Source organism: Tauraco erythrolophus, chromosome 2 (assembly GCF_009769465.1).
Source record: "Tauraco erythrolophus isolate bTauEry1 chromosome 2, bTauEry1.pri, whole genome shotgun sequence".
NCBI lineage: Eukaryota > Metazoa > Chordata > Aves > Musophagiformes > Musophagidae > Tauraco > Tauraco erythrolophus.
The window spans coordinates 66,260,115-66,272,203 of NC_141466.1; the positions used below are offsets into that span (position 1 = coordinate 66,260,115).

The 12,089-nt window shown below is 45.5% G+C and overlaps 1 protein-coding gene across 1 annotated transcript; it reads right to left on the reverse strand.

Moving 5' to 3' along the window:
- Positions 1 to 598: 598 nt before the first annotated feature.
- On the reverse strand, positions 599 to 11,311 carry TDRD6 (tudor domain containing 6). Its single transcript, XM_009978555.2, has 5 exons — positions 4,684 to 11,311; positions 4,109 to 4,227; positions 2,934 to 3,023; positions 2,081 to 2,138; positions 599 to 757 (listed from the first exon to the last, which is right to left on the reverse strand). The coding sequence occupies exons 1-5, from the start codon at positions 11,309 to 11,311 to the stop codon at positions 696 to 698; spliced, it is 6,957 nt and encodes a 2,318-aa protein (XP_009976857.2). The 3' UTR covers positions 599 to 695.
- Between the last annotated feature and the right edge of the window lie 778 nt (positions 11,312 to 12,089).

Here is a 12,089-nt window from a genome sequence, read left to right on the forward strand (position 1 = left end):
ATACTCTGTATGCATACAGTATTCGGGCTTATGTATAGGGAAAGAACAATTCATTAACAAAACACTGATCAGCATATGCCAGCCAAAGCTTTATTCCAGTTTCTTCTGTTGCTTTGTAACAGCACAAAGTGTAAGATTTCAACCCAAAACAACTGTTTCCCTACAGAGAAAACACTCCTCCCCACCCTAAAAAAAACCACCAAAAACAACAAACAAAAAAACCACACCAAAACAAACCCTCAACTTTTCTTAGGAGGGGGGGGGGAAAGAAACACTTAACAATGCAACTTTTCAAAAAGCAACCATCAGAAAGCAGTACTGTGTTGCACACACAGTAGCCTAAACAGCAACTCAAAAGAAACCTTTGTTCCAGAACCACCCACCAACAGCTAGATACAAGTTAGTGTGCATACACCTTCTGTAAGGACTCACAGTCAAGAGGCAAATTCTTATTTTAATAAAGAAAGCACAATACAAGAAGCAAAGCTGACAACAGCAGTCTACCAACAAGCATTATTCCTTGACAGAAAAGGATGGTAGCAACAGGCATTTGCTCAGTTAGGTAGAAGAAACACTTGGTGCTTTGCTTGCGGCTGTTTGGTTTTTTGCTTTTCCCCCTGAGAACACATTTTCCTGGGAATGTTTGCATACACAGGTGCTTGTCCAGTTTCATATGGTGAATGTGTTGCTTGGTTTCAGGAATGTTGGAGGACATGAGGATCTTCAGCTAAATCTGAATAGCAGCCCATTTGCTTTTCTACAGGGAATAAAAACAAATTAGAGTCATCAAGATGTTTCTCTAAACATATATAAATACATTAATAAAGTCATAGCTCTACAAAGATTCAGACTAAATGTCATCAACATATTGGACCATATTAAGAGACTACACTTGCATAAAGTTATTGTATAAGGACAAGACAGTTGAAACAACGGAACTGCACAGGCAGATGAAGCAAGCAGTGCTCCCAGATTTCAGTTACGAGTTCAAGCCACTTCATCCCTCAGCAGGTGTAGCCTAACCCATTGCAGGAGTTTTTTTAATCTTGTGGATTGGGAACCACCTACTCAAACTGCCTTTCCAGCCAGTGTGCAGCTATATCCAGCTCTGTGCCACGTGGCTGCATGACCTTAGCTCACGTTTTCAGTGCTCTTGCTGAGAGAGTGTGTATACCAATACTATGCAAAGTATTCAAGAACACAGACAGTGGGCAAATTTGGACAATAATAATTAGCAACCAAAGAGGGGGGAAAACCCTGAAATGAGTGGCAAAAACTGCAAAAGTAATATCAAAACCAGAAACGGCAAGATCAATAATAATCCTGCATTTGAGTGATGCAGTTGAGGGAGGATTTGTAGATTTCACCACTTTAACATTTTAATCAAGTTCTTTTAACTACTTAGTTGCCCAACAGGTAACCACATCTCTGTAGTAGGCTTCATCATTTGTTACCCATAAACCAGTTAGCTTTCAGTACAACTGTACTGAAATACAATTACAAATTAAATCACTGAAAACACAAATGCTATCTCTACTTAAGCTTAGTTCAGTCTCCATCAGGCAACCACTCATCAAATACAGAATCAAGTTATCCTTACAACAACTAAAATGGTATTATTATCAGTTTAGATTCATAGACCAATATCTATTAAGGGATTGGGGCATTCAAATCCCAGATTACAATGCTCAGTAGAGTTTGCCCAGCAGTTGCCCACCTTGCCTCAGAAATCTGAGCAAGCGTAGCATGCTGGTGGCTGACACTCAAAACCCTCCCAGAATCTGTAACTTGGGTGTACCTCCCCAGCTTGTCCAAGAGGCTTAATCCACTAGGTTGAATAAATAAATACTAAATCAATTTCTAATCAAGACAGAGTAACAGCTTTTATTGCATGTATTCACCATTAAACTGACAGTACGTAAGCTAATGCTACCCAGAAAATTACAACACTATTAGAGTAAAGGCATAACCTCAAAAAAAGTGTTTCAACTATTTCCTAAAATAAAGTATTTTCTAGAAAATTAGAAAGCATCTAAACACCAAGTACACAATCCCTTTGGGAGGTTTAAGGTACTCCTACCTTGAAGCAAGGACTCCTCTGGTAAGGACTCCAAGTTTTCTGTTGCAGGGGTTATTGCCTAAACAAAAGAGGATTCAGTTAGGAAGCTTGCACTGCTGCCAAGATAGTTTTCCATTGAGGTGCTTCCTTTAATACTAGATTAGCCTTTTACATCAGCACAGCTGGAGTCTTATTTACCACTGTTTCCCCCCCTTATAAAGCTCTCTGCAAGTCTTTTGCCCACTTTTCATTTTGATGCAAAAACTGCATGTGAAGAATGAACTGGAAATTCATTCTGCTATCATCATCAGTAGCACGGCTGACAGCCTGAGTTTTGGGTTCCAGATTTGAGTTTTTCATTCGTTTGTACTTCATGAAGAACACTGCTGAAAACCTTATTATCATTTCCTAATTGCTTCCTAACAGAAGTATTTTTCATGATTTACCAGTTAGTTACATGCTCTACTAGCATGATCTGCCAAAGCTACATATCATCAGCATCGTTCTACAGTTCTTGACTAACAATAGTCTTCCATTAACATTTCTTCCTTCAAGCTGTTTGCATTAATCTATTTCCAGACTGAATTCACAGTTCTCAGGCCAAATGGCTGACAGTTTACACAAATTATATCAGTTATATAATAGATTTCTACAGACTTCTGTAGTGTCCACAGAGATCTATTGGAGAAGGAAGGAAATACCATGCCTTAAAGAAAAACACTGTGCTTCTAGCAGTTGGCATGCATGTACGGATTTAGATTAATGTTATTTTGCTTTATTCTCATGGTGACACAGAAAGAATCACAACTAAACTCAGAGTGCCCCTTCTGAAAATCAGTACTGTCCTGCCTAGTCCACTACCACACCACCACACCTCAGATGATCTGCGAGCCTTGTCAGGAATACCGTTCCAGACATTCTCAGGATCCACAATCTCCTCATTTCCACTGGAGAGATTCAAGACCTGCACAGACAAAGCCAAGTCACATCTAGCACAGCAGCGGATCCTGATAATACACTCAGCAAATAAGACATAGTAGTAGGAAAACACAATTGAGGACTCCCTGCCTTTGAGAAGGGCTTTCAAACTGGACCTTGCAAGAAAGAGAAGTTAACCTCTAACAAAGCTGAATATCAATACTGAATCTGTTCAAGGCTCTCCTGGGCTTCTAACCCAAGTATGGTGAGAGAGGAAGGCTGGAAAACACCTACTAGATCAGAACCAGTAGGAAACCAATGAATAGAGATATCACGACACACCTGACACTAAAACTCATCTGAATACAGCTGAGGTTGGCTTTAGATACCTAAGGTATCTACTAGCAAAAGAGCTGGCTTCCATGATCTCAGGCATTCAATCTTCTGAAAATTTACTTTTATGAAGTGATCTTTCAGATTTGCAACCTTAAATTACAACTTAAATGCCCCTTTATGTATTATAATGTCTGTGCATATGTGTACATACACACGCACTCCCCTTGAGCTGGAGGAAGACTGCCCATTTATCTCATAGCTTAAACAGCAGTAAAACAAGGCAACCCATTAAATTATAATCTACTGTTAAAGTTAACTCCCACCAGCCACTAATTCAATACACATTTCACTGATGGAGGAATAGTTGTGTATTCATTTCTAATTACAGCGTAATTTAAGTTTCTTCTCAAGTTTCTACTGTTCTAGCACTAATCCCTCAAGACATCAGTAAAATCATAGCAAGTTTCAAGAGCATTTAATGGTAACACAGCTCCATAGCAGAACATTAACTTGCAGGCCAGATAGAACCACACACACACACACAAGCATGTATCTCAAACGAGCCAGATCCTTCAGCCTTCCCGTCAATGCAGGGGAGTAAGCGTGAAAGGAATCTCAAGTGTTGACACATAGCATCCACACAGTTTGAGACACTGCTGTCTATGTAGTCTGTAAGTCCAGAATCAGCCTTTGCAATAATAAATCTTAAATTCTGTAAAATATTCAAAGCTTGGAGGAAGCCAACAGAAGGATCAGATCTTAAGAATGTAGAAAGAGTACTCAAACCATACTTACCCTGGTACCTTTTTCAGATACCTCCAAAATGCGAGCCTCACACCATTTTAGAGAGGTCCACACCGCACATTTGGAACCAACAGCAAAGCCCTTCAGATTACAAGTATATTCATTGCACTCTACAAAAATTATGACATATCAATGAAGGAGGAAGAAAAAACTGAACGCACCAAACCCACCACGAAAACCCCTCCAAAAAACCTCATGTCTCGCAATCCTGCTCCCATACTCCCCTACTCCTCTCCAAACTACTTTTACTTAATATTTGAAAGTTAAAAATTTGTTATCCTGAACAGTCTCAAAAATGCATTTCATGTTCAGAAAGAGATTTCCAATCATAAAACCATCAACCTCTCAAAGAAAGATTAGTTGCTGTTAGATGGTCACATTATCCACAAGACACTACGCTTAGTCTGATGTCCTTAACCCATCCAAGCATACTGACATTAACACTAACATAGTAACTTATAACAGAATATAAATTAGGTATCTACAGGAAAGCTGTTCTCCTGTTTGGATGTGCCCAACATTTTGATTATTTAACCCTTTAAAAATCTTAAAATCAGATACTGTACCTGCACCGCAGTCAGCCAAGTTCTCATTTTGCTTTTTTCCTACTTCTTCCTTCCCAGGCTTACGTGCTGACAACTGCACGTGCGTATTTCCACATTCTTTCAATGAGTCAGTCAAGTCTTGTTTCATCCATTCTTCCACATAACAGTCATCTTCCTCCTTCTGCCACTCCTTACGTTTCTCAACTTTGCAGTCAGATGATTTTACAGTGTAAACAGGCCTCTGATTCGTTAAGTCTTTTGTAAGGCATGAAAACTGACTTCCACTATTTGCAGAACTTGGCAGTGCAGCATGCTCCAACCCTAACAAGGCCTCCTCCCCATCTTCCTGAGATGGCTTCACATCAGGCAGCACTAGTTCCAGAAGCTGCTCAATTTCAGCATCTAGTATTGACAGCATGTCATGGGTCTTCAGGTCCAGTTGTTTCTCAGGTCTACCACCAGATGAAGACAGCCTATGGGGAGGAGGCCCTACTTCCATCCAATCTTCCTGTATAGCTTCTGCTTTATGAATTGCAGACAAATTCAATTCCAGTTCCTTTGCCTCCTCTCCCAAAGAAAGCTGAACATCAGATGGAATCAGCTCTGTCTTCTCTCCATCGCTAAGTGAAGGCACCAAGTTCTCTCCCTCATTAAGTGATGGTAAGATTTCAGTAAGTTTTAGAGCTGCCAACTCCCCCATCTCCTCACTCACAACTGGCAGCTCAAATGATTCCCATTCCAACACGTTCTCTCTTGCTTCACTGCCCAAAGCGGTCTGCATGTCAAGTGACTCTGTTTCCAGAGCTTCCTTTGTTTCTTCAGCAAAGGAAGGCTGCACCGAAACTGCCTCTAGCTCCAGTATTAACTCTTGGAGATCATCATACAAAGAGGGTAATTGGAATTGATCCAGTTCTACCAGTGTCCCCGTTTCATCACCGGAGGAAGACTGTACCTGGAGCACTGGCAATCTTTGCAGTTCTTCTTGTTTGTTTCCTAGGAAAAGACTGGCTGCTGAAGCACTGCTTGTCAGTTCTGCTTTCAGCTCAGCACCCTCTCGCAATGGTAATTCAGATAACTCTTGTTCTGCAGCTTTCATTTCACTCCCCCAAATAGGAAGACTGCAGCTTCTCATTGGTTCTAGTAATACAATGTTATTGCTCTCTCCTTGAGCTGGAGGTATCTCTTCATCAAAGTTGCTCTGATGCTCAGCTGTTTCACATCCCTCAGCCTTCCCAGACATATACCCAAGAGCTCCCTCTGACACATTTGCTTCTACAGTATTTGAGCACCCACAAGTTACACCCAGGAAAGGTTCAGAACAAAGAAAAGCACTTTCACTTTCTTCTTGAGCTAATCCACAAACACCAGTAGTTTCTCTTTTAGGACAAAGACCAACATCATTGTTTGAATACCCATTTTCCTTTAAGGGGTTCTCAAGGTTTGAGAAAGCGTGATCACTGGTTTCGTTATTAGCCTTCCAAAAAGACTTCATCTCTTCATTAATACTCTTGCCAGAAGCTTCCAGCTTGACAACAGACAGAGGGACCTCAGAAGCTTTATCTTCCCGAGTTTCTATTACTTCAGCTTCTAATAAGAGGTCCTCAGTCATATCATAAAACTTCTCTTTTGCTTCACTAAGCCATGAGCCCTCTGAGGAACTGAAGCCTGACAGACAGCAAGCAAATGCTTGATTAGGTATTTTGAGCAATTCAGATGGAATTTGTCTGACCATCTCCAAGCTAACAGCTTCCTCACTTCCATAATCCACATGTCTAACAACTACATTGTCACCTTTTATGCTGCTGACTTTAGCTCTGTAGAACTTTCCATCTTGACTATATTTTGCTAGACAAATATCACCACTTTTAATACAAGATCTGCAATTGTTCAAAGAGTTTAGTCCAAGTTTTTCCGCTTCCTCTATTTTTTCCTCTATGTAGTTCATGTCTTCTGTATCGGCACCGTGGCTCCAAAAGTATTCTGGACCAGTTACCACTGTGATACAAATTTTTACAGTCTGACCTGCCTTTGGAAACTTCCAGATAAATGATTTACAATCACCTATACAGGAAATTTCATTTTGTGCCTGAGGAGACAAAGGTGCACGCGCAGTTTTCATGTCACTGTTCTCTCTTCCACCCAGTATTTCTGTTGAACAAGATCTTTCCCTACTTGCAAGATTCTCATCAGCTAATTCCACTGTTACTACCCCTTGATGGTCACTGAGAATAACTTCCCATTTATCCTCAACCTTCTCTACAAATTCACAAGTTAGCAGAACTCCACTTGCTCTCTTGGTGAAGCAAAGCACTGTTTTCTCTGCCCAGTCTGTATTTTTTTTGCATTTAAATCCACCTAGGAAGCAGTGAATGCTTAGTGCTGGAATAGATGACAAGTCTTCAGGGAGTCTGCGTGCTTGATCAACATTAATTACTGAAGTATTACCATAATCAATATATTGTATACTTATCAAGTTGTCAGAAGTCTTCTCTTTTACTACAGCTCGATACCATAGGCTGTCTTCTGAGTAAACAGCACTGATTAAGTCTCCTGCTTGGAAGACCTGTCCACAAGGATTCTTTGCCTGTGTCCTATTGTTTAAGGTTTCTGAAATGCTGTTAAGCTGAGCCTCGTCGCTTCCTAGTTGAACATAAAAATCCGACGGATCGTTTACATGAGACACATACACTAACACTTTAAGAGCTGGCACTATTTTCTGTTGCAGCAGATCGGATACACTTTGAAGTGCTGTACACCTGCCTTCAGCACCAGATTTAATATCTGGCTGTGTGTCTGTCTGGACACAGAGCAGAGATGATTCCTCCACTTTATTTAACAAAAAAGCACTCTTCTTACTGCTAAGCATTTCATCAGATTCTAGTAATCCAGCTGCCACATCTCCCGTCCTAGCAGGCTGGGAAAGGTTTGCATCTTCTTTCAAGTGCAATTTGCTACTCCTCCCTCCTCCCTGGGCTTCAGATCTGCATTTTTTTCTTTCAAGAGTCCTACCTGCATTTAAAGGGGACTCTGCAGTCTCATTGCTCCCACTCACATCTGTATTTCTAGAGCATAAAGTTTCATTTTCTACACGCCTACACAGCCCTGTGTTGTTTATTAATCCGAACTCCTCCTTCAGTTTTGCATTAATTTGAGTATTACCATCAAACAACTCCATCAACAGTTTACCATCAGACTCCTTTGCTACTACTATCGCTTTTAACTGCCTTTCTAGGACAGCTTGCTTAAACCACATTGTAGCTTCTTTGGGAACATTAGATATATCAGATAAGGAACACTTTATGGCCTGCATTGGCAAAAGCAAGATGTCATAAGCATCGCTGGGTAGAGGAAGCAGATGATCTTTCTCTATTGTCTCTGTGTTCCCAAAATCCACAAAGAAGACTTCTATATTAGGTTTTGTTTTCATAATCACTCCCCTGTACCAGTAATTGTCAGTATACTTTGCTAGACACAAGTTCCCAGACCTTTGCGAGGTTTCTAAGCTGGTCATTGTTTCCCTTAGGCGACTGATGTTATCGGTAAGCTGTGCTAAGACATCTGCACATCTTTCAAGTTGGCAGTAGAACGTCCATGGATCCTCAACATGTGTAATATAAACATCTTCCTCACTCCCAACTTTGACACCATGCATAGAATAATAGTAAGAATGAAGCTGGACTGAAGATACCAGAGTCTTTTGAGGCGATAAAGCTCTGGCCACACCTCTCTTGGTCAGAAACTGGCAAGCACTCTGAAAAGGTGTCATTAAATCTACAATGTTAAATAGCTCCTTATTGTTACTCGAAGCCAAGGCAAATATTGTACACTTCAGTTCAAACTGAAAGGAGGAAGTACTGACAAACTCCTGAAAAGCCTGAACTGCTGCTTCATCCCAAGCAAGAGGATCCTGACCATTTGGTTGAATTAAGTTGTAGAGGCTGCACCTGAAAGCCTGAGCCTCTAACTTAAGAAAGCGTTCATTAATTAAGCGGAGGTTTGTTAGAGAGACCAACTCCCTGTTGCCATAGTCAACGTACATGACTTCTACTTTTTCTGCAGAAGGAACTTCACTAACAATTAAAGCCCTGTACCATTTTTCATCCTCTGAATACTGGGCTAAACATACAGAATTTGGCCAAGCATGTGGATGGGATGCATTTTTACAATACTCCTGAATTTCTGCCATTAATACCTGAAGGTCATGGCAATTTCTATTTAACTGACACCAAAAATCACTAGGATTTTTAACGTATGACACAACTACATTAACTGTACTTCCCACTTCTAATTGACCTCTGTAAAAGGAACTTGGCTTCATTTCCACATAATTCTGTCTCCAGGAGACAGGCAGGTTTTCCTTGCTCTCACACTTCTGAGCAGGAAGAAATTCACTACTTTTAGAATTGTCAATGCCTGCAACAGGGCGCTCTCTAACCATCTCAGCCATGTAAGGATTAAGTGCTCTATCGCTTCTCTTTAGATCAGATTCTTCTCTGAGCCTCTTCTCTGCGTTTATTTGGTTTTCTTCCCCAGAGGCACGGCTCACAGCATTATCAGACAATTTCTGGAGAGTCTCAGGAAATTCACACCTCTGGTATTCAGCATACCCTCTCTGGGCCATAAGTTCACTTACACTTTTCTCTCCTAATTGCGACTGGTCAAAAATGTCAACCATGTATTTGTCACCCTGCACACTCAAAAAATGAACCTTTAGTCCCTTGTTCAATACCATCTCTCTGAAGGCAGACACAGATGATTCACTCCAACTCCCTCTCAGAGGAGAGACACCTGCCAAACAACACTTCAGAGCTAAAGCAGGTAGTTCCCTGAACCGAGGGATCAGCTCCTTTACCACACACCAATCTACAGTTTCTGTATTGCCTCTGTCCACCAGGTGTATTTCCACCCAATTGTCCGCTACCCTGGTGATCACCGCTCGGTAAAAGGCACCCTCTTTCCCACTGGCACAACAAAGGGATCCAGGCTGTAGGTCCCACCCAGCATCATCCAGCTTCGTGACATGGGAGTAAAAATTCCACATGCTCTGCCTCAGCTGCCTGAAGAGCCAGCGATGCTCATGGAGCTGCAGCCAGAACTCGGATGGGTCTCGGACGTGTAAGACCTGCACATCTTGGAGCACACCCAACTTCAGATGCAGACCACCTACAGGAGCAGAGGCCAAATCTCTGCTAGGTGCTCCTAGTAGCAGTTCCCGTTCTTCAGCTGAGGATTCTTCTACTTCCAGCTGCTCTCGAGCCTCAGTTTGGCTGACCTGTGTATAGCTGCTCACCAGGCTGCAAGCCTGCACCCCAAAAAGGCAGTTCAAGTTGACGCCATTTTCCCCAAACAGGCTCACATAATAGATATGCTCGAAGGAGTTAAAGGCCTCGATGTGAGCACTCACTCCTTTGCCTAGCACCAGTGCTTTCAGCTCACTGATCTGCAATGGGGACCAGCCACAACCCCCATCTGAGATACCCTGAAGAGCACAGGGGTAAGTCACCACAGGCATGCGAAAACACTCGACAGGTAAACAGCGCAGGTTAGCTCTGGTCACAGTCTCCTTCCTGCCATAGTCCACAAAGATGACCAGAGCCACTTGCTGGTCCTGCTCCTCAGCAATAAGCTCCAGCAGGAGTGCACGGTACCACTGGCCATCTATGCCCCGGGCAGCACAAGGTGAGCCCACCTTGGGTAATAAATCCCGCTCCCACCAGTCGCAAGCATGGCGCATGGTATCAGAAAGGCAACGGATCTCCTGGGACAGGCTCTGCAGCTGGCAGTAGATGTGATGTGGGTCAGAGACATGGGTCACTAGGACAGGCTCTGTCACACCCAGCTGAAGCTGTGGGTAGAAGTAATCCAAGGCAGGTGACGCAGGCTGACATGGGAACGAAACATGGAGAGGCTGTGGCACTGCAGAAGTTATGAGGGAACATGCTGGAGGCTGCAGCTTGAGCTGGGTCCCTGAGCGGCCATAGGTTAGGTAGCACCTGAGCATCTGGTGGAACCAACTGTGAGTAACCTGCTTGGCCAGACCCAGGTGACACATCTGGGCCGTGAGCTGGGGCAGCTCAAGCACTATGAGCTGCGGTGTCATCACCTCCTGCACCACACCAGATACCTCCTTGCCATGCAGGTAGCTGAGGAACTCCATAGCCTCCACTGTCCAGGCAGAGACTGGTACATCCCCACAGGCTTCCATGCCAACACCTCCAGAAGGCATGACATCAGCCACAATGCAGCCCAGCACCTCTGGAGGCAGGTGGAAAAGCTCCTTGCAGCCTCGCGCTAGGTAATAGGCAGATGTCACCACCGTGCAGCCCTTGTCAAGCAGGAACACACGGTAGCCCTGGCCACGGCGACTCACCACACAGCAGCGGTACCAGAGCCCAACCACCTCCACCAGGCCCAGGTCTCCAGTGCGCAGCTCAGCCCCATCAGCCGCCGGCTCACCGGGATTCGGAGCGGCCGCCAAGCGCGGCCCCGCTGCCACCTGGATCTCACGGTGGAGACGGACGTAGTCGGCACTGCGCTCACCCAGCAGCCCCCACAGCCGCACGACGGGCACCTCGGGGCGCAGGCCCACCGCGCAGACCCGCAGGGCCACGGCGGCTCCCGAGCGGACCATTCCAGACCCGCGGTTCATCCTTCCACCTCCACCTTCGCCATCGGCTCGAAGCCCAACGGCCGCCTCCCCGCCCTCATAAGGCACGCGCCGCTCACGTGACCCGCGGGGAACCGTTACGCGGCTGCCCGGGTGGTCGAGTCCATTTCGACCCTCGCGGGGGGGGAAGGGGGAACACGAGGGGCGGAGCGGGCCAACACATCGGCCCGCTCCTGCTAAACCGAGACTGCTCGGAATCGCCACAGAGAGGAGGGTTATGGCCGGGGCACGCTGGAGCCGGAGGGCTCAGCGCAGAGCCCGCTGGAGCGGCCCTCGCCCCGGGTGGAGCGCTCCACGCCGGCGGCGCGGCAGCAGAGCGGCCGGGAGGCGGGGTGAGGGGCGAGCCCTCCGCGCCCGCTTAGCCCCCATTGGCTAGCGCGGCCGCACGGGGCGGGGCTCGCCTGCAGGGCTTGTCGGCTATTGGGCAGCGTGGGGAAGCAGTGTGAGGGCGGGGTGGGGCGTGCGGAGCCGCGGCGGCCGGTGATGGGCCCGGCCCGGCGGGGTGCGAGGCTAGTCGCCGCCGGCGGACGGGGGACGGTCCCCACCCGATGGCTCTCTCCGGCCCCGCCGGAGCCAGCCTCCCGGCGAGGCGGGAGAACCTGAGGTGCGGGCTGGCGGCGGGCAGGGCCCCAGCGAGGCACAGACCTGATTGAGGCTCCCTCAGCGCCTCAGGTGAAGAGCACCTCCCGCCTGTCGCCATCTGATGCGATCCCCACCCTCCATCTGCAGCTGTCCCATGGCACAGGACACCTGCCTCGGC